This window comes from Hylobates moloch, unplaced genomic scaffold, assembly GCF_009828535.3.
Source record: "Hylobates moloch isolate HMO894 unplaced genomic scaffold, HMol_V3 SCAFFOLD_11, whole genome shotgun sequence".
NCBI lineage: Eukaryota > Metazoa > Chordata > Mammalia > Primates > Hylobatidae > Hylobates > Hylobates moloch.
Genome location: NW_026652286.1, coordinates 31,293,105 through 31,314,909, shown reverse-complemented (window position 1 = coordinate 31,314,909; position 21,805 = coordinate 31,293,105). Strand labels below are relative to the sequence as shown.

General features: G+C 34.4%; 1 protein-coding gene across 1 annotated transcript in view; it reads right to left on the bottom strand.

Annotated features, from left to right (window-relative positions):
* LOC116477246 (transcription factor SOX-6-like) overlaps positions 1–21,805 on the bottom strand; it is a 538,874-nt gene that overhangs the window by 163,782 nt on the left and 353,287 nt on the right. Inside the window, exon 3 of the mRNA XM_032167961.2 lies at positions 8,105–8,345. Within this exon, the coding sequence (XP_032023852.2) occupies positions 8,105–8,345 (241 nt within the window). The remainder of the gene's footprint in view (positions 1–8,104; positions 8,346–21,805) is intronic.

The following is a 21,805-nucleotide window of genomic DNA, read 5'->3' as shown; positions in this document are numbered from 1 at the left end:
CTCTTTTCCTAATTGAATACCCTTTATTTCCTTCTCCTGCCTGATTGCTCTGGCCAGAACTTCCAGCACTATGTTGAATAGGAGCGGTGAGAGAGGGCATCCCTGTCTTGTGCCAGTTTTCAGAGGGAATGCTTCCAGTTTTTGCCCATTCAGTATGATATTGGCTGTGGGTTTGTCGTAGATAGCTCTTATTATTTTGAGATACGTCCCATCAATACCTAATTTATTGAGAGTTTTTAGCATGAAGGGTTGTTGAATTTTGTCAAAAGCCTTTTCTGCATCTATTGAAATAATCATGTGGTTTTTGTCTTTGGTTCTGTTTATATGCTGGATTACATTTATTGATTTGCGTATGTTGAACCAGCCTTGCATCCCAGGTATGAAGCCCACTTGATCATGGTGTATAAGCTTTTTGATGTGCTGCTGGATTCGGTTTGCCAGTATTTTATTGAGGATTTTTGCATCAATGTTCATCAAGGATATTGGTCTAAAATTCTCTTTTTTGGTTGTGTCTCTGCCTGGCTTTGGTATCAGGACGATGCTGGCTTCATAAAATGTGTTAGGGAGGATTCCCTCTTTTTCTATCGATTGGAATAGTTTCAGAAGGAATGGTACCAGTTCCTCCTTGTACCTCTGGTAGAATTCAGCTGTGAATCCATCAGGTCCTGGACTCTTTTTGGTTGGTAAGCTATTGATTATTGCCACAATTTCAGAACCTGTTATTGGTCTATTCAGAGATTCGACTTCTTCCTGATTTAGTCTTGGGAGGGTGTATTTGTCGAGGAATTTATCCATTTCTTCTAGATTTTCTATTTTATTTGCATAGAGGTGTTTGTAGTATTCTCTGATGGTAGATTGTATTTCTGTGGGATCGGTGGTGATATCCCCTTTTTCATTTTTTATTGCATCTATTTGATTCTTCTCTCTTTTCTTCTTTATTAGTCTTGCTAGCGGTCTATCAATTTTGTTGATCTTCTCAAAAAACCAGCTCCTGGATTCATTAATTTTTTGAAGGGTTTTTTGTGTCTCTATTTCCTTCAGTTCTGCTCTGATTTTAGTTATTTCTAGCCTTCTGCTAGCTTTTGAATGTGTTTGCACTTGCTTTTCTAGTTCTTTTAATTGTGATGTTAGGGTGTCAATTTTGGATCTTTCCTGCTTTCTCTTGTGGGCATTTAGTGCTATAAATTTCCCTCTACACACACAAAAGAAACTACCATCAGAGTGAACAGGCAACCTACAGAATGGGAGAAAATTTTTGCAACCTACTCATCTGACAAAGGGCTAATATCCAGAATCTACAATGAACTCAAACAAATTTACAAGAAAAAAACAAACAACCCCATCAAAAAGTGGGCAAAGGACATGAACAGACACTTCTCAAAAGAAGACATTTATGCAGCCAAAAAACACATGAAGAAATGCTCATCATCACTGGCCATCAGAGAAATGCAAATCAAAACCACAGTGAGATACCATCTCACACCAGTTAGAATGGCCATCATTAAAAAATCAGGAAACAACAGGTGCTGGAGAGGATGTGGAGAAATAGGAACACTTTTACACTGTTGGTGGGACTGTAAACTAGTTCAACCATTGTGGAAGTCAGTGTGGCGATTCCTCAGGGATCTAGAACTAGAAATACCATTTGACCCAGCCATCCCACTATTGGGTATATACCCAAAGGAGTATAAATCATGCTGCTATAAAGACACATGCACACGTATGTTTATTGCAGCACTATTCACAATAGCAAAGACTTGGAACCAACCCAAATGTCCAACAACAATAGACTGGATTAACAAAATGTGGCACATATACACCATGGAATACTATGCAGCCATAAAAAATGATGAGTTCGTGTCCTTTGTAGGGACATGTATGAAACTGGAAAACATCATTCTCAGTAAACTATCGCAAGGACAAAAAACCAAACACCGCATGTTCTCACTCATAGGTGGGAATTGAACAATGAGAACTCATGGACACAGGAAGGGGAACATCACATTCCGGGGACTGTTGTGGGGTGGGGGGGGGCGCAGACAGCATTAGGAGATATACCTAATGCTAAATGACGAGTTAATGGGTGCAGGAAATCAACATGGCACATGGATACATATGTAACAAACCTGCACATTGTGCACATGTACCCTAAAACCTAAAGTATAATTTAAAAAATTAAAAAAAAATGTTTTATTTTTTAGTTCAAATTCTAAATAAATTTCTGTCATTCAATTTCTGAAATAGGTTGAAAAAGAGATAGTACCGTATGCAAATATAGTTTCAAAGTTACAGGAACTGGGAAATCCCCCATAAGTCTTCCTAGAAAATACTATTCAGTGATTCAAGGTAAGGATGGCCATTTTCACCTGTTAACAGAAATCTAGGCTTGAACTTTACTGAAATTGAATGAATTTCCAAAATCCAAAAATGAGAGAAGTAGTAACTAAATGTCTCAAGAAGTCTAAACCTTACAGGTTTATGGACTTTTTTCCAGTGCTTCACAGGCCAATCAGGTATCACAAAGGTGTACATAAATCTTACCTTAGGACATATGACTATGACTATACACTAGTTAGGACCAAGTGAACCAGTGGGTTTCACTACACTTTCTAAAGTACAGTCCCAATAAAAGTGGGGAAATAAATTTCATTTCGGTGCTGCCTACTATCTTAAATGACAAAATCTTACAAAAAAACTGGCAACAATTCAAGTTTTTAAAATCTTCTCTAAAATAATAAGATTAGAAATCTTCTCAAAGTCTGTCATAACAGCATGACTGAAGATTAGATCCTCACTAAAAATTCCTGGACTGTTATCATGTAATGACAATAGCTCCATTCCCAGAAATGGTACAAAGTCCACACCAGCAATTTTATGACTCCAAGTGAAAAACACAAAACACTGTTGATTAGCAACTTCATGAGACTGAAAGCTAGAGAAGCAGAGAGTAGAAATTGTTTGTAAGCAAGAAGGTGTTTTCCCCAATAGTTATTTATTAAATATCTTAGCATGCCTACCATTATTTTCATTCAATTACAACAAAGGGCATTATTGACATCTTTTATTTAAGGTGGAAACTTATTTTAAAACTTTTCTAGAAGATAAAAACTCCCCTGGAGGAATTTAAGTAGGTCTCTAAAATAAGGAGTTCAGATATTCCGGGGCTGAGAGTCCACTATGGTTATTTCTACCTACTTAGACTAGTAGTTAAAAGCCACATGTATATTTTTGCCAAAATACATATCAATATAAGAATGTGTGTAAGTGTACACATGCACATAAGTTCCCACTTACAATCATCACATTTTGTATCTCATGAGAGTGTTGGTGCCTTACCCACATCTCCATGGCCTACCACAGAAGCCACCTACTAACAGTTGCTTCTTAGGCAAAAAGCTTGTCCCTCTCCTGGGCCCATTCTCTGGCCAAGAGCATTTCTACTCGCTTCCCTCCTCTCCTTGGTCTCACCAAACTCATTTCTTGTCATTCTTGACTATGTTTCTGCCCACATGTACATTACTTAAAACATTGTCTCCACCCTTTGTGTAAATTTTGTCTTCTTCAGAACCTCTGAGAACTCGTCAATGAATAACCTCCCTAACTGTCCACTCTTTAACTTATCATCAAACTCTCACCTGCACTACTGCAATGGTTTCCTAATCGGTGTCCCTGTTTCTGATGTTCTCTCTCACAGTCCACTCTCTACACAGCAGGCAATGTGATCTTTTAAAAACATAAATCAAATCATGTTACTCCCTTGCTTAAATTTTTCCAGTGGCTTCTACTTACACTTGAAAGAAAGTTTAAACACCTCCCTGTAGCCTATGAGACTCCATAATATCTGTAATCTGCCAGCCTCCCTGATTTCATTTCATACCATTCTCTCCCTCACCAGCCACTCTGTTGTTTTCTGTTTCTCAAACATACAAACTACAAGACTTCTGTACTTATTATACACTCTGACTGGGTGTCTTCCCCAAATCTTTGCACAGTGATTCTCTTTTTATTCCAATTTCAGCTCAAATGTCACCTCCTCAAAAATATCTTCCCCAGTCTTTTTAAAGGAGTAATTCTCTATCACATGTTCTTACTTAATTTTCTTCATAGTACTTATCATTGTCTGAAATTGTCTCACTCTATAAGACTTCTTTATTGTCTGCCATACTACTAGACTCTAAGTTCTATGATAACAGGGATCTTATCTACATTATTCACAAATTTGTCCATGTGCCTGGAACTTTAGTAGGTACTATATACTCAGGTATCCAGTGATGATAATAACTCCTCTCTAAATTATACTCTAAAGCAAAAGAAAAAAAAGTAAGGAAGGGAAGGCTCAAAATAACATGTATGTTGCAATTTATCTGTTTGATACAAGTAGCTATACATAATTTGCACCAAAAAATTGTATGTAATCTGCAGACAAGATCACCAACAATATATGTTTATCTGTCCTTTCTACAGTTGCAATCTAGCAGATAATCATTACACACAATATCATACACAGGTCATGAAACATTATCACAAAAATATTCCTCTCCATGCTGTACATTTTTCCATGAAAAAAATTATGCGAATGTATTCCAGCCTAATGAGTCAGTCCTAATGAGAACAAAAGCACATTTTAGTGGACAGTGTCAACATTCCTCTGCAAAAAAGGTATTGGTACACTGGGTGCCATGATGAAAGTGGTAGTGGTTGTGGATAGAGGATAGTGAATCTTATTTACACTAACTTTCCAACCTTCAAATGGCTCTCACTAATTAACATAGCACATTAAATTTATAATTCAACAATTTGGTGTCTATAAAATAGGTAATTATGATTAAAATCAGAATCTAAAACTTTTTGTCTCAAACTGGTCCTTGAAATCCTATTTCCAAAATTTCTATTCTCCTTCTTTGCTTATGCCAACACAAATTATTTTTCTTGTTTGAACCTATGTGGTCTCATATTTTGTTGCAGTGTCACCTCAAAATAATCAGAATTTTTACATTTAAAGATTTTTTTTCTAATCAGGAAGTGGGAATTAGTAGAGCTTCTTTGCTTTGTCTTCACCTTTTCTGACAGAAAACTTCCTCTGTGGTCATGACATTTCAAAGTAAAACCCTTCCTGAACCCAGGAGATAAGAAACTTTTAGGGCTTGTTTCTAACAGTTCATGAATGAGGGCCATGAGGGCCATTACAGAAAGTAAATAACAATGGAAACTGTATACGTGCTGAAAAAATTGTTGTTATTTTTTAGATTTTCTTTTAAATTTTATTTCTTCACAACTATTTTTGTGACTTAATTATAAGTACAGAATATGATCCATTAAAAAAACTACAGGTTTTACTTGATTTCATAAACATCTTTTTGACTTCATATTTATTTTAAAGTAGAATGAGGTAAAATGTTTATTAAATTTTATATTAGCAGGGTCCTCCCACTCCAACACACACTCACACATACACACACACAATATACGTGGGTTTGCAGGTCTGCCCAGAAACTTAAAATCCTTCTATTGTTTTTTTCCTGTAAAGAAAAATTGGTTAGTGACATGGTACTTACAGCATAAGTCATTACAGGTCTGATATTACAGTTGTTACAAAATATTGAATCTATCCAGTGAAAAAGAAGCACAAAGGGAATTTCCAAATGCAGCTGCTATTTCCCATTTGTTAAATCCTTTTATTACACCATATAAGTACACAGCTGGGAAATACTATAGAGTGGGAGTTTAAACAAAATATTTTGGCTTCTAGTCATTCGGAATACACAAAGGCTCCAGTGGAAAGCAATGTTTGACAGCAAAAGAAAGTGAAAGTTTGAAAACATGTCTAGCAAGTATGATTTCTTTTACATTAATATTTAACTTATTTGTACCATTAAACTATTTTATACTATCACAAACCACATTTAATATAAATTTGGTAAGAAAATTATTAATATATATTTTAAGACAAAATTTTAGATCATAAAAGTTTGAGAATAACCCACCAAAGTAACTTGGCACTTATCAAGACAGAAACAAAATTTTTCTAGGAAAAATAAGTATAGTGTTCTCAAAGAAATAAAATTTGAACTGTATTATTTCTTCTTCTACCCATATTTTCCAGTCCAATTCTTTTTATTTGTCTATGACTAGATTTGGCATAAAAGCCAAAATATATCTTAAACCCATCCTTTCTCTCTAGTCACTCTTCCTTTACATTAATCCAAGCCATTCATCTCTCACCTAAACTTCTGAAATAGACTCCCAGTGGGTCCTCCTTCTTTCACTCTTGTCTCTCTCCCATCCATTCATTATACCACAGCCAGAATTTATCTGTTTGAAATGTTTTTGAACGCTTCAAACGTTTTCCATTGAACTTAGATCAAATCTCACATCCATAATGTTATCTTCAAGGTCCTGTTTGATATAGCCTCTACCAATCTCTCCAACTATATCTTATGCTATATTGCATCCTTCGTCATAACTCTCCAGCGATGAAGGCTATCTTTTACTTTCTGAAATTAAGCAGTAACTTTCTCACTGCAAATACTTCATACATGCTGTTCCCTCTGCAGTTTTACTCTTTGTTCCACTCTACCTGGTTAGTTCTTACCATCCTTGGCTCAGTGAGGGCATTCCTAACCATCTATTCTAAATTAGGTTTGCCCCATTACGTTCTCACATAGCATTCTGTTCTTTCTCCTCATACATAGCAAACATCATATTTTAATTATATATTTGTGTATATATTTATTTAATTTCTATTTCCTCTCCCAGACTATAAACTCCATGAAGGCATGCATCATGTCTGCTTTGTTCACAACTATATAGTCAGCACCTAATAGAATGCTTGGCACATAGATGGTACTCAATAAATATTTGTTGAAATAAAAATGAAACATCACTCCATTATCTTGCCAATAAGCAAGTGGCAGTGACTGGATATCTATTTCACCTTGGAGGTGTTAAAATGAACAACTTAAGTTCAATCAGAAAAACAGACTTGCTTTATTACCTTCTTCCTACTCAAGAAAAATAAATCTTCCAGTGGATCGAACTGTACAATTTTGATCCCTTTCAAAACTAAAATTAGTCTAGAAACTACCTTTCAATCCTCTGCTTCTCACCTACTGCTTCAGAGCACTGGCTGTGTCTGCAAAAAAAAGAAAAATGTCTGCCTTCATAAATTATTGAATTAAGTCTCTGAGACATTAAGCATCAAATAAGAATTTAAATATGTGTTATTAGTAGTAAAGGCATTGTAAATATTACCTTATTTTTGTTAAGAAATAAAAATTTTCTCAGTGCCCACTTAAAATAATTTTCAGTAACTTAATTTTTGTTAGCCAAAATTTAAGAAATACAAAATGGGGTTTAAAACTTCTAATCTAATAAAATATATTAAGATTTGAATCTCTTCTAGATGCTAAAAAAATTGAATATTTTTGCTTTGAACTAGATAATTAATGTCACTGACTATGGTTTCTGTTCTGATGGTTAGAGATGGAATTTAACATGGGAAAGCTGGCTAATACACTGCATGTATTTGATGTTGTTTCTACTTTTCGAGAAAACTTCTGTAGTCTGATTGACTGATTCTCATGAGGTTTGCATGCCCTTTTGAAATTAATATATAGGCACATAAGTGAGAAAAGCTTTATTATAAATCAAGAATGACCATTAAAAGTGATAAATACCTGCATTTTCTCATTGAAGGTGTATTCAACATATGACCTCATTCACACAGACGTATTTGCTTAATTAAATTTTTCAATATTAATATATAAGCATACTTTATTTGATCATACCTATTTTATGATATTACCAAGTTAACCACCTTAAATTCATGGATTCATAGAATAAGATAACCAATCCCCCCACAAAAATCAATCAATAAAATATATTATTGGCACATTGACCTAATAATAAACATATATACAATAAATCACAAACCATTTTTCAAGTTTTTTGAGTTATTAGTATCTTAGTAATATGTACCTGGTAGTTGTTTCATGATCTAAACAAAAATAACTCTAAGGTCATCTATTTTCCTAAAATATCTATTTATAATGAGGACATTCTAAGGAATGCATTTAGTGGCAGTGGTCAGATTTTAAAGGCTCACCATTCTTTGCTGAGATGACAGAACGCTGTCCCAGTCAGCATCTTGTTGAATGGTATTGACAAGTGTTGGTAGCTCCTCAGAGTGAGGTTTGTTGTGCATTATGGGGTGCAGAGGCAGATGGGAGGCCACATGTTGATCACTGCCCTCTTCCTTTTCCCTTGCGGTTAAATCCTGGGTCATGGCATCCTCTCCATCAGCTGCACAGGCAAATGGAGAGGTGGCTTGCTTGGAAGACATTCTTCTGCAGAAGGAAAACAGAATGGATTAAAAATGGCTGTCAATAACAAAACATAAACCAACCCTTGTATTTGGCTAGTTCAGGAAAAAAGGAAAGGTATTTAACTTTAGAGATATTTGTGGTCCACTCTAAATCCCAGAAAAAGAACTCCTGGATTATGTGTCCTTCTTTCCCTCTTTGCTTTTAACTCAGCAAACCTCTTCCCAGTAATTACTGCATATTTTCTCTCTTACAATCCATTAATGATTTTTTTACAGAGTAAGTTTTCATAATGGACAGGGTGTGTATGTGTATAATTTTCCTCCTAGTTTTCTTAACTAGATTATAAGCTTCTTGAGAGTATTTAGGGTGATAGTTAGCAATGGAAAAAAATGAATGAATGAACTGGCAAATGAGTCAGTTTCCAAGATGATTTGAAAGCACAAATATCCAACTTTCTCCTATGGTTTATGTAGGAGCAAAAGAAATATACGTAGGAAAATATAATCAGGAGAGTAAATAATTCATAATTAAAGTCCTAAATAAATCTGATCCTGACTTCTTTGTTTACACTTTGTATTATTATGGCTGGGCCTAACACTACTTAGTGCCATCTAAAGCTTTTTAAAAGACCTTTAAAATGAGTCAATTGTTGTAACTTAACTTTTAAGTGACATATTGATTGAGTGGCTGATACTGTTAGATTAGTTTTAGGGCAATTTTGTAGCATTTGAATTGAGTATCTGAAATAGCTATACCTCTATTTTATATTAGGAAGTACATACAAGATTCAAAGCATTTACCATGAAAATAGTAAAATGCCTATTGTGCATAATATTTAAAACCTCCAAATACAATACTGAACATTCATTTACATGCCCACAAATAAACATCGACTACACTCTGCATGACAAGGTCTCCATTCTGTGCTCTCATATAAAATCAGAAAACCATGATTATTAAATGGAATTTCAAAATGTTTAGACTATCATTTTATCAAGATGAATTTCTTGGCAAAATGGTTAGAAAATAAAACCACTGAAAGTGTGTAACTTAACAGAAGAGAGAATTGAGCATTTTTTCTAAAACTTTACATTGTTTTTAGTTTATTACATCTTTAGCTCTAAAACTGCTGTGTAATGAAAGGAATAAAATCTCCACCTTAATTGCTATTTAACATTAATTGATTTCATACCATTTTTTTAAAAATGCACAAATCAGTTAACATAGGAAACCACATGTGCATTTTTCAAATTAGCAAATCATTAACTTGCTAGTACTGTTTCTACAGACAAATAAATACTGATTAAAGGGTCTAGAAATCTGAGATTAACAGTTAAATTTACAAATCTGTCACATGCTTTCATGAATATTGCAGTGAAGGAAATATCAAGTGCAAAGAAAAATAATTAAGTTAATTCCAATTTAAACAGCAGTTTTTATGTAGCAGCCCATGTTTCACATAGGATTTAACAGCTAATGCTAAATTTCTCCCAATTAATGAAGGGGCTCAGATTTAGTATCCTACAGTGAAAAAAATTAATATAAGATCAGCTAATCTAATTATGCACAGTTCTAAATAAAAGTATTACAGGCTTTTGAAGTGCTTTGAAACATAAATGCTGATACCAATTTTTAATAATCATTCTACAAATAACAAAAATTGTATCTATTAAATTTAATACTAGAAAATAAAATAGGGGAAAGGGAATGCAAAAGAATGCCTATAATTTCTTTGAGAAGAAATGAATTAAATGTTCTAAAGCGTGCTATATCAATAAATCAGATATATTCTTGATCAATTTATATCAATAATAACAAATGAACAAACATATACATGATTATGAAAAATGGTAGCCAATGGATGCTTCTTAGTATAAGAGAATTACTGTATGGCTTACTTTACCGGCCCCATAATTACTATTAGTAAAACCAGGCAAATTATAACTGTTCTGCAAGTTTATCAAGAGCTTGCCACAAACAAGAGTGATTTCCTATTTCAGATACTGACAATATCAATAATCATTCACATTAAAAACAAAAGAATGAATGTACTTCTGCTTTTTAAAATAGTTAAATACAACTGAAAGTCATGATCCAAAAATCAGAGTGACTTTAGTTCCCTCAACAAACATCCTCTTATTATAAAGTGAATTGGCTCCTTCCAATAGCAATGTCTATGATTTTTGCTTTAGCTTAAATTAATCATGACAAAACTCAAAATGAAAACAGTCTCTTAAGAATAATTTCAACTATAAACTGCACCAGTGAACAATAGTGCACAATCCTAATTAAATACAACTCTGCAGCTGTAAAAATAGACTAAATCTATGAGTTGAGTTTAAAGGATGGTTTGTTAGAATATTTTCTTAAGGAAGGCTGGGTCCTCAGTCTTAATCAGCCAATAAATTATTTCCTGCAATTACATTAAATAGAAAATTATCTTCAAATGGGGAGTGTTAATTGAAAATCAAAATTCAGAGGGAAGTTTAGAAATTACACGCTGAATACAATTAGTGAGGAAAGGCTTCACCTCTACTTCATCAACAGTCTTCTGGTGATTCCTCCAGTGGCCATTCAGGAATGCTACCTATTTATAACATCTCACAATTTGTCTTTTATTTTGCACCTACAAATACATATGTGTATCAAGGTTGCAAACAAAACACAAGCTGCCAAAAAAAGCAATATTAAATCTGAGTGTTCATCCTCAGTTCACACTATCGTTAGAGGAAAAGGAGACAGGGGAGGTAGGACAACAATGGTTAACAATCAAGAAAAACACACCCAATTTTGAAATCCCTTTCCTTAGCAAAGGAATTAACATTTTTTTGTTCCAAAAATACTTTTCCAAATCATATAATTTCTTGTTTTTACTTTATTATAGTTCTCAAATGCATTGCTAGTGGAGAAAAAGATGGGTTTTGTTTTTAGCAAGGTATTTCCTTGAGCATTTCCTTTTGGTAGAATTGTTGGGGTTTTTTTGTTTACATCTTTTTTTTACATTTGGTTTTGTTGTTGATTTTTGTTTTGGGTGGCAGTTTTGAGTTTTGTTATAAAATGTGCACAAATTGTTTTTAATGCAGAGTTTATTAAATAAATTTTAGATTTGCTGATTATTAGATCTGATTCACTGATTTTTTGCATAATTACTTTATTAAATAATCCTGATGACATCTCATTCATTTCTTTAGCTTTCCCCTTTAAAACATTTTACTCAACCAACCAAACTGTATTCTAGAAGCTTCAATGACACTTGACTTTTGGTAATGCCTTTACTATAACCACTGTACCATAGTTACTCTCCTTTAGAAACTCATAAATCAAATATACCCATGTCTCAGTTTTTTTAAATGTCATGTGGAATGCTTACATTTATTTTAATGCTCAGTCAGTAATTTTCCATTGCAAAAATTTTCATCCCCAACATATTAAAACAGCACCTTACTTTAGCTGCTGCCTTATACAACTAATAAGCAAAAGAAAATCAAAATCCTTGTGGAAATGGTCAATTTCGATGTGACTTTACTTTGTTTTATTTTTGCACTATTATAACTTAAAAATCATTCAAATGAATTGTTTTTTTAATTTGTATTAAAAAAAAAATCTCCCTAGTTATACCCCCTGAAAACAGGGGTTTATAATGGAAGTGCTGACACAACCCTAACTAAAGCAGCGCAAATGTTGCCGCTATAATACACAAAATCAAGTTCTATTATTCTAAACTATCCTCGCTCATGGGATTTTTCTTTACTGTGCTCCCAGCCAAACTGCTGAAGCATGAAAAATTTAAATGCAATCAAATGCGCCCAATTCTACTTTACTAGAACAAGTGTCTACAGTGGTACAATCTTAAAAGGAGATGCAACAGATTTGTTTGGTGTTTTTTTTAACTGTTTATTTATAATACAGTGCATTGGAGATAAAATAAAAGAGGAAATTACACTCACATGGTACCAGTGTATTGACTACACAGAGTACATTATAATCAGAGAGAAAAACTACATTGTCAACTTATCACATTGGTTAAACAAGATGGTTTTCTAGGGCATAACTATTATCAAGTAAAACCTTCAAAGAGAATTATATATCTTTGGGACACATAAAACTAAATTCCCATCATATATTCCCTGAGTTTGAAATGTCTCTGCCCAACAATCAAGTGAACTCCCAGGATGCCAGGCTATTGGGAAGAACTTCGGGCTTAGGACTTTTGGAAATGAGATTGCTGGAGATAAAGCCTCCAGTTACTGAGAATGTTCTCTAGGAAGTCAGTAGGAACACCTCTAGAAAGGTGATAATTATTTTACTCCAAAACACCAGTACAAAGTCTGAATGTTTGGGCTATTACAAACTTACTCAGACAGTAAATTTATTTTCTGTTCTGCAACAATAAATCAAAATTAGTTGGCCCAAGACTTTATAAAATAATGAGAATGCTGGATACGTGCACATTAAGTCCTCTATCTCAGAATATCATATTTTCTAGAACTTTTCTGATTTGACATTATTCTTTAAAAACAGTTATTTTTATATGTTTAAAGTCAGGATTATTTTTAAACAACTTCAAACTTTTAAACTTTCTCATAAGGCATAATCACTCAAAATTACATTTTTTAAATTATAGCTTTAAAAGTATCCATCTTTCAAAACTGTCATTTTAAGCTTACATAATTATCAAAAAGAGCCACTGAATTCATCATAGCAATATATTTAACTGGATTTTTGAAAATATTTCCATTATTTTTATGATTATTATCAAATGGCATTCACTTTCCCGGTGCGTTACATTTATTCAAAAGAAGTCCTTTTTTTAACATAAAGCAACATTTTAAGAGTTGTTCTACTTATTTAAAAAAATTAAAACTTCAGGCCAACATTCACATTTATTTTTGCAGCTTAGCCCCAGGCTACCAAGGTAGACTCATCTCAGTCAGATAATTCACTGTTAATATAATGCTGTACTTGAGCTGATATTGAGAAATAAACAACTAATTTTCCAAAAATATAACGCAGTGCCTCTCATCTTAAGGAACATGAGTAACAGATATGTTTAGTTGCCAAAATGCACAATACCCAGGAACCTCTACAAAGGACACCAGTCCACCCAGCCTAGGGCAAAGAATGATTTTAAAACCCTGTTCTTCTATCTCTAATTTCCACATTCAAGGATCTTGGGGAAGGGAGGATGGCATGGTACACCCTAATTCTAGACATTAAAATGAAGACATTCCTTTTAAAACACTCCTCAATTCATTCCAGTAAAGTCGGAGGGTGCTTACTAATTATTTGTATTACTTTATACAACACTGCCACCTCATCTCCCCCAATCCACCTCCAAACTTTCCTCTGCTTCTGCCAGATTTTTCTTTTTCTTCCATCTATTTAACAAGTAATTAAGAAAATTCAGGTGAAAAGAAGGTAACTATTTTCAGAATTAGCTTGGAAAGTTATAAACCTATCTTCTAGAGTTTGTAGCAGCACTTTCAGAACAGATATGGTAACACATGAGGACAATACCTATTAGAAGAAAACTCGCTGATTTGAATTAGCTGTCAAATCAACGGAGATGAGGTAAATGAAATACATTTGAAGCCCTTGAAGTATGTCTAAGAAAGTGCTTAAATTAATGGATTCTGACTTTTCTAAGGGTCCAATTTTTCACAGCAAAGCACCAAAATTGTCTCCAAAGGCCCTCTGAGCTTCTTACAAAACAAGAACTACCTGGAACAGATTCTTCTTAAGTCATCAAAGTTTGTGTTTCTAGAGTTTATATTTAGCTGACAATATTGCTGTCACTTTATGTAGCTTAAGACTGTTCTTTGGACTAGAGCTCATATGTCTTGGAATGCTTTGACTCATGAATTGTTTCTCCTGATAGTGTTACATCACGTAACTACCTCTGTCTAATTGGTTAGTATCTGCTGGAAGAGACAGGCAGCCAGCCTAACGACTGGCCTGCTGACTGACTGCCTATGGAAAACCTATAATTATTAAGTGTCCCTGAGTATCTGGTTTCTTCCTGGGATCAAAACAACTTGACTTCATGTAACCTCTATCTATACTTTTTGATTGATATAAATAATATGGTTTTCTCACAGTTTATCTACCAGTAACTTTTTGGAATTTTTGCTTTGGAAAGCCAGGCCCAGATTTTATAAATAAATTCAGTGACTTAACAATAAGAGTAAAACCTAACAATGGCTACTATAAATATACACTAACAGAGGATTTTAATCTAGCACAATGACTTTATAGCTCAACGAAAGGCCTCTGTGTGGCTGGAGTGAAAGAAAGCTGTCTAAAATAATAGCAGAATGAATTTATTTAAGTTCATTACTTTGAATCTCCTCTTCATATAAAATGAGAACTACAGTTTTTTAAGTGAATAAACAGACATCTCTCTGTCAGCGTGAAACTGGCCCATTAATATGGAAGCCCAAGTACAGGATATCTTATCCAATTATATTAATAAAAATCATAAACCAGAACAATAACTTCTCAGAGACAAAGTGCAGAAAATTGTCACTTTATACTTTTCCATTCTTAACTCGAATTTCCCTCTTCAATATTTCCAGAAAAAAAGAGAAAAATGAATATTGATACTATATAGATTGTTTCAAAATATGAAAATTCACACAAACACTGAACAAATTTATACAAAGAAGCTCATCTCTGAGGTTCTCCTTTAGCTAAATAAGGCAATCTACCAAGTCCACTCTTTCAAGTGATGAAATAACGTATAAATTTCGGTTCCTATTCAAAGAAAGACAAGAAGAAGAGAAAGAAGAGGGAGGGAGGAAGGGAGTGAGAGTAGAGCGGGAGGGGAAGGGGAGGGGAAAAGAGGGGAGAAGGTAAAAGGGGAGGAGAAAAACAACCATGGCTTTGCAGTTCATTTTCAGTTTGTCTACTTAATGAAAACCTCATTGTACAAGCCTGAAAACCATTTCCAGCAGGCAAAGTATTTCTGATTCAGCAGAGGTTACACAAGCATCAAAGCAGTTAAATATAGGTGCCAAGCTGCATTGCCAGGAGCTCTTAGTACTGTGAGTTAGTGTTACCTGACAGCTTAGTGAATATAAAATTACTTGTTTCTCCAATTGAAGACAATCAAATTGTCACCTTCCATTGTAATAATGCACAACTAGTGATCAGCAAAGTGCAAACATAATTACCATGAAGAAAACAAAAAATCAAATCTAAATCTCTCAACAGAGTAAACACATCTATCTGCTTCCCCAAAAAAGGAGTGCATTTTAATCCTGAAGGCTATGATGCAATCTTCATGTTATTTAATAATAAGATGTATTCATCTTAAATAAAAATGAAAAACAAGAAATACTAATTCATAAAAAGTGACTACAAATATTAATAAGAACACTACAACTTTCCAGACATTTCCAAGCACAAAGGCCTACAAATTATATCACTGCCATTTGAACCTATATCATTAAAGGGTATGTCAGTGCATTTTCCATTATAAAAACTTTGTTTTTAGAGATGTCTTTCCAGCCTAGCAACCTTCCTGAAGGTTGAAAAGGACAGGCAGGATCCAACCTCAAAAGCTTTTGTCTTAATATTTCTTTAACAGAGAGTTATGCTTCATTTTTGTCTTCTAAAGTAGCTTATATTTTCGATGTTGAAAATTCATCTCATGAAGTGATTTAATATCTCTACACAAGTTTAGAAAAATAACCAAGCATAGGACACATATCCACAACTGTTTTTGAGACACTCAGCATCTGGAATTCTCATCCAAATTTGGTGACCATATTGGCTCACTACCAAAGTGATCTCAGTAACCTGAAGCTAAATTAGTATTAAAGGACTGAAAATTTGACATGGTTCTCCTACACTCCGAAGATTCCTAAGATACAAATTAAAATGAATATAATTAATATAGATAACGCTCCAAACTGCATTTTTAAAGCTCTCTTAGAAAAGTGATTTTATTTCATAACTAACTCAAGATTTAAGACATTCAAATTTATATCACTCCTTCCGATACAGCAAAAACTCTAATCATTCTCAAAATACTCTAAATATAGGGGCTTTTTCCATCAATAATGTCATTTTATCAGAAAATACATCCTACAGCTAGGCTGGGTGTGGTGGTTCATGCCTGTAATCCCATCACTTTGGGAGGCTAAGGCAGGTGGATTACTTGAGGTCAGGAGTTTGAGACCAGCCTGGCCAACAAGGTGAAGTCCTGTCTCTACTAAGACTATGAAAATTAGCCAGCCATGGCGGTGAGTGCCTGTAATCCAAGCTCTGCAGGAAGTTGAGGCAGGAGAATTGCTTGAACCTGGGAGGTGGAGGTTGCAGTGAGCCAAGAGTGTGCCACTGCACTCTAGCCTGGGTGACAGAGCAAGGCTCTGTCAAAAAAAAAAAAAAGAAGAAGAGAAAAGAAAAGACAAGAAAGAGAGGGAGGGAGGGAGGGAGGGAGGAAGGAAGGAAGGAAGGAAGGAAGGAAGGAAGGAAGGAAGGAAGGAAGGAAGGAAGGAAGGAAGGGAAGGGAAGGAAGGGAAAGCAAGCAAGAAAGAAAATATTTCCTACATCTAATGCCTGATATGCTTGATGTTCCATTTTTACCATATGCCTGATATGCCATTTTACCAATATTTCCTACAGCTAATGCCTGATATTTCCATTTTAACCATTTCATTTTTGAAATATTTCCTATAGCTAATGCCTGATATGCCTAATATTCCATTCCAATTTTAGAACAGATAATTCTGTTCTAAATGACATCATTTATGATCATTTAACACAAAAATAGACCAGTTTAGCAAAAAAAAAAGGTGGGGGGAGGCACTGACTACACCAAGGTGACAGTGAAATGAATAGAGGCTCATCAAGAGCATAGGCTCTCCTGAGCTTGAATCTTAGAATACAAACCCAGACATTAGAATAATGCTTTCATCTGATATCAGTCTCAACTGGTGTTCCTCAATCTTGCATTGTGTTCCTCGTTCTCCATTCCTCTATTTTATTACAAAGGAGTAGAGGAAGGAATGAGATGAAGACATTGGTTGAACATCAGTGGCTAAATCAGAAGGAAAACAAGGATAGCAAGAAACAGGAGAAAGGGGAAGTCCAATCTCTAGCTGCACGTTTTATTTTGATTTGAGATAACCTTAACATCATTAAGAGAAGTGTCTGGATGTAAGAAATAAGACGGTTTTAGAAAAACATCTTTTTCCTTGCTCTTAGAACTTTCAAATAATATAATACAATTTTTTCCAAGAGACACTTCTTATAAGCTCAGCACAATAAAAACCTCCCAGGCAAAGGGGATTGCAATCAGTATTTCCCAAACTTCGATGATCAGTAATTTAATCAATTCCTGAAATTATACTCCTACAGAGTATTTATTACAATATAGTAAAATAAAAAGTATCAACAAGAGGAAGAAAACGAAACTTCTTGTCAGAGAATGTCTTTCAGACCCTGGGAGATAAATGCTTACATAGCATAAGCTTATGGTAAATGGGAAAAAGGAGAACTCATTAAAATATTTCGTTTAATTAAAAAACAAGTTTATTGTGTATATTTCATGAGGACAGGGATCATCTGTCTTGTTCATTGCTGGATCCCCAGTGCCCAGCACAGTGTACAACACATCGTAGACAATCAATAGATGGGAAAGGGGGAGGAAAAGGCAGAGAGGGAGAGATAGGCAAATAGCTTATTGTTTTAAATTAAAGTGAATAGATAATCACAGAAAATACCACTCCATGTTAATACTGCCAATCTAAACACTATTATTTCTCTATACTCTTTTTATCAAGCATCTCATTAAGTCATAAGATTATTATATCCATATCCCCAACACTAAACTCTCTCATCTCCCAGAAATCCAACAGTCCTGAAATGACTGTGAAGTATTTATATCAAGATATGCTCTGCAATTTCATATTAAACACCTTAAAACTAGATTCATCACTATTTTCCTCAACACCTCCCCTCATTCATCCACACCCAGAAGAATACCACTGTCAGAATCATCAAGGTTCAAAACATGAACACTCTACCCACCTCCTCATTTTTATCCTTGCTTCTCAATGCCAGCCAGTCATGAAGCTCCATCAGCTATTCCTTAATGTTTCTTATGCTCATCTCTCTTACCATACTTATAATCACCTTAGCACAGGGCTTTTTCACACCTCATACCTAAACTCTTACAACAGACCCTAAACTACTTTCTCTATTTCAGTATCTCCTCCACCAAATCAATCTTACAGCTGCTCCCTTCATCAGGCCACTCTCCTGATCAAAAAACATCAGTGGCTCTCCCCCAATGACAAAATAAAGTCCAAACTCCTGATCCTGGCACTCGAGGCCCTCCATCCAGATACAACCAATCTTTATAAATGTATCTTCACCAGTCAAACTTCACTTATTGTTGCCTCCTAGCCTTTGCTATGCCTGTCTCTCCCTATTTTCCTCACTTTCCTTTCTTATTGTTAGGAAACCAACTGAGACTATTCCAGGTAACTATGATCTACCCCTCTTCTAAACACCTCTAATAAGATCTCTGAGAAATTATTTTTTATATCACTCATTCAACACTTAATGGATATTACCTCACATAATCTTTTAAAAATGTTTAATATCATTATATTTTCTAAGTAACCCCAACCGCATTACAAACTTCTCAAGGGTGAGAACAAAATCCTATCTTTCTCTGCATTCCCACAATACCTAGAACAATGTTTTGTGAAAAGAAACACTCAGTAAATACTTCCCAATTATTTAAATATTATTAAATTAATAGACAGAAATAAATTTAGGGTATTATCTTCAACCAGAAAAAAGTAGCCATGAAAAAGGACTTAAACTGGTTTCTGGGGGTGTCTCCTCTTTGCACACACTCTGGACAATAAATTCATCTCATATTTTAAAAGTTCTGCATATTCCCTGGCAAAGAAAGCCTCCCAAAATGATCAATTTATGTTGTCAGAAACATAAAAAAAGATGGATAAATGGATGAACCAGTGGACAGATGATGGATGGATGGATGGATGGATGGATGGATGGATGTTGAAGAGATGGTTGAAAAGATACATAGATAATTTTTACTAGATGCTTAGAAAGTACCAGGCAGGCACTGTGCTAAGCACTGCTACATGTATTATTTCATTTAGTTCTCAGAGCAACTCTAGAAGTTAAATAATGTCATTATCCCTGTTTACTGATAAGAAAGCCAAGGCACAAAACTGTTTGTTAAAACAATAAAAAATGAAAACTTGCTTAAGGTCATACCTAGTAAATACAGAGGGCAAAATTTCAACTCAGGTTGGTCTAATGCCAGGGCAGATGCTATTAGAATTAAAAGTGTCTGAAATCTAAATTAAATAAATTATTAACTATTTTCAATTATTATCTGAATTATTCTTTACTAATTTATACCATTCCTGTAGAATTTTATTTTGAATATTCTGGTTAGATATTCTAAATACTCATTTAATCAGAGCTTAGTAAAAGGATTTGCTATCTTTTTCTTTTCTGTCTACTTCTAGAGTTTGAGATATTTAATTACTAGCTAACAACTTTAAAAAAGAGAGAGAAACAGAGCAGGTAATTCTCTAACCAATCCATTTAACTCTCATTCTGGGCAATTTGACAACAAAATTGGTTAAGGAAGTAGTTAAAGCTACTGACACACAAGGCTGAGAGGTTCACTGTAGTTTTTACACAGTAATTTTCTAACAAATATTTGTTGGTTGTTAACTATCCATGCTTTTCCTAGCATGCTATTTCTGGTTAGCCTAGATGATCAACATTTAATTATATTCTTACATAGACAATTATGAAATAAAATAAGAATGTCACTGCCCATTTATTTCAAGGCCCAGAGAAATATGAGATCCAATTTCTACCTTCCATCTCTGACCAGAGAAACCACACCAGCTATATCAGACACAACTGGAGCTGCCTCACTACAAAAGTCGGTGTTGAGAACAGCCTTGAGAGAAAACAAGATGAGGAGCTTGAACAATATGTATTTAACACACTACCCGTCTAGAGTTGATTTCAGGGAATGCAGAGTAATTTAGATACCCTCTTAAAATATGACTACTATATAACATTACATATATCCTAACTTCTGAGGAAAAGAAATAGAAAAGTCTCTCATACGAGGACATGAATTTTTATAAATTGTAATTGTCTGTGAAAGCTGAAGAAAGGTTTTTACCACCAACCCAAATTTCCACTTTTTTTATACACACCAAACAGTCTGGTTTCACAAATAACTAAAGTGCTGCTATCTTGTATTTCTCCCTCTGTACTTCCACCACCTCCTCCCTGTCTTACAGCTATTTGCTTTAAATTTCTCACTTGCATTTGCTGGAATTATCATAAACAGCTCCAGGAGAACATGAGAATCCAATTGTTTCCATGAATCATTGCACAGAATTGTTTGAGTTATCATTATAAAAGACAAGTATGACTACCCGCTGTCTTGCATACTTAAGGGATTCTTTACCAAGTACATATTTGCACACCAACCAAGGTACAGAATTTCTGGTTTTCCCAAGCTATGGTGTTAGTTATAGGAAAGAATCCTGCATTATTTATCTGGTCCTGTTCTTTCTTCTCATATAACCACCACCTCCACCTCACGATTTCCCAAAATTGAGTAGTCCCCTCAAAAATGTTTACATTTATCATGCCTAATCTACCAGCTTTTTAGATTTCTTCAAAAGTAATTCTTTATTTGTATCCATGGTGCCTAGAACTGGAAGACTTGCTACCAGTCTTTCCAGGATCTATTGCCAGAAGGAAAAGTACAGTATAATGGAAAGGTTTAGAGGAAGGACTTAAATCTCATTTACTATATCTGTGAACTTGAGAAGTTATTTAACTCTCTGAGTCTCTATGTACCCATCTATAAAATTAGGGACAACACATCTTCCTTGAAAAGTTGTTGTGAAGAGATTAATTTGATATATGTGCAAATACCTGGTATTTGGTAGTTATGAAACAAATACTAACTTTCTTTAAAGAAAACTTGACAGAAAAATGGTTTGACTCAAACAAAAACAAATAAAAGTCCTTAAAGAAAAAGATTCTGAATTTTTACACATCACAATAAATAAAAATTCCAGGGAATACAAGTTTTCCAGTCCCAATATGCTCGTGACCCAGTGCTGAGTGAACTAATGACAAGAATCATGCCAAGAATATAAAAACCACAGGGTAAAAATATATTCTTACTGTTTCCCAAAAGGGGTATGGACAGGAGGGAATCACTTTTTACACAGGAAAGACCAAAGCCTACAGCATCTGCTGCTGATAACTGTATTCCTAAGGACAATAGAGTCCTGAGCTGTAGGTGCCTATTCAAACCACCTATTATTAACCTCTTTCCTTGATTTTCAACTAAAACGGTCCAAGTATTTGGAGACTGTAACCCATTTGCTCAGAATTAATTTTTAAACAGAAGCAGCCTTGCAGTATACTAAAATTGCTACCAGAGC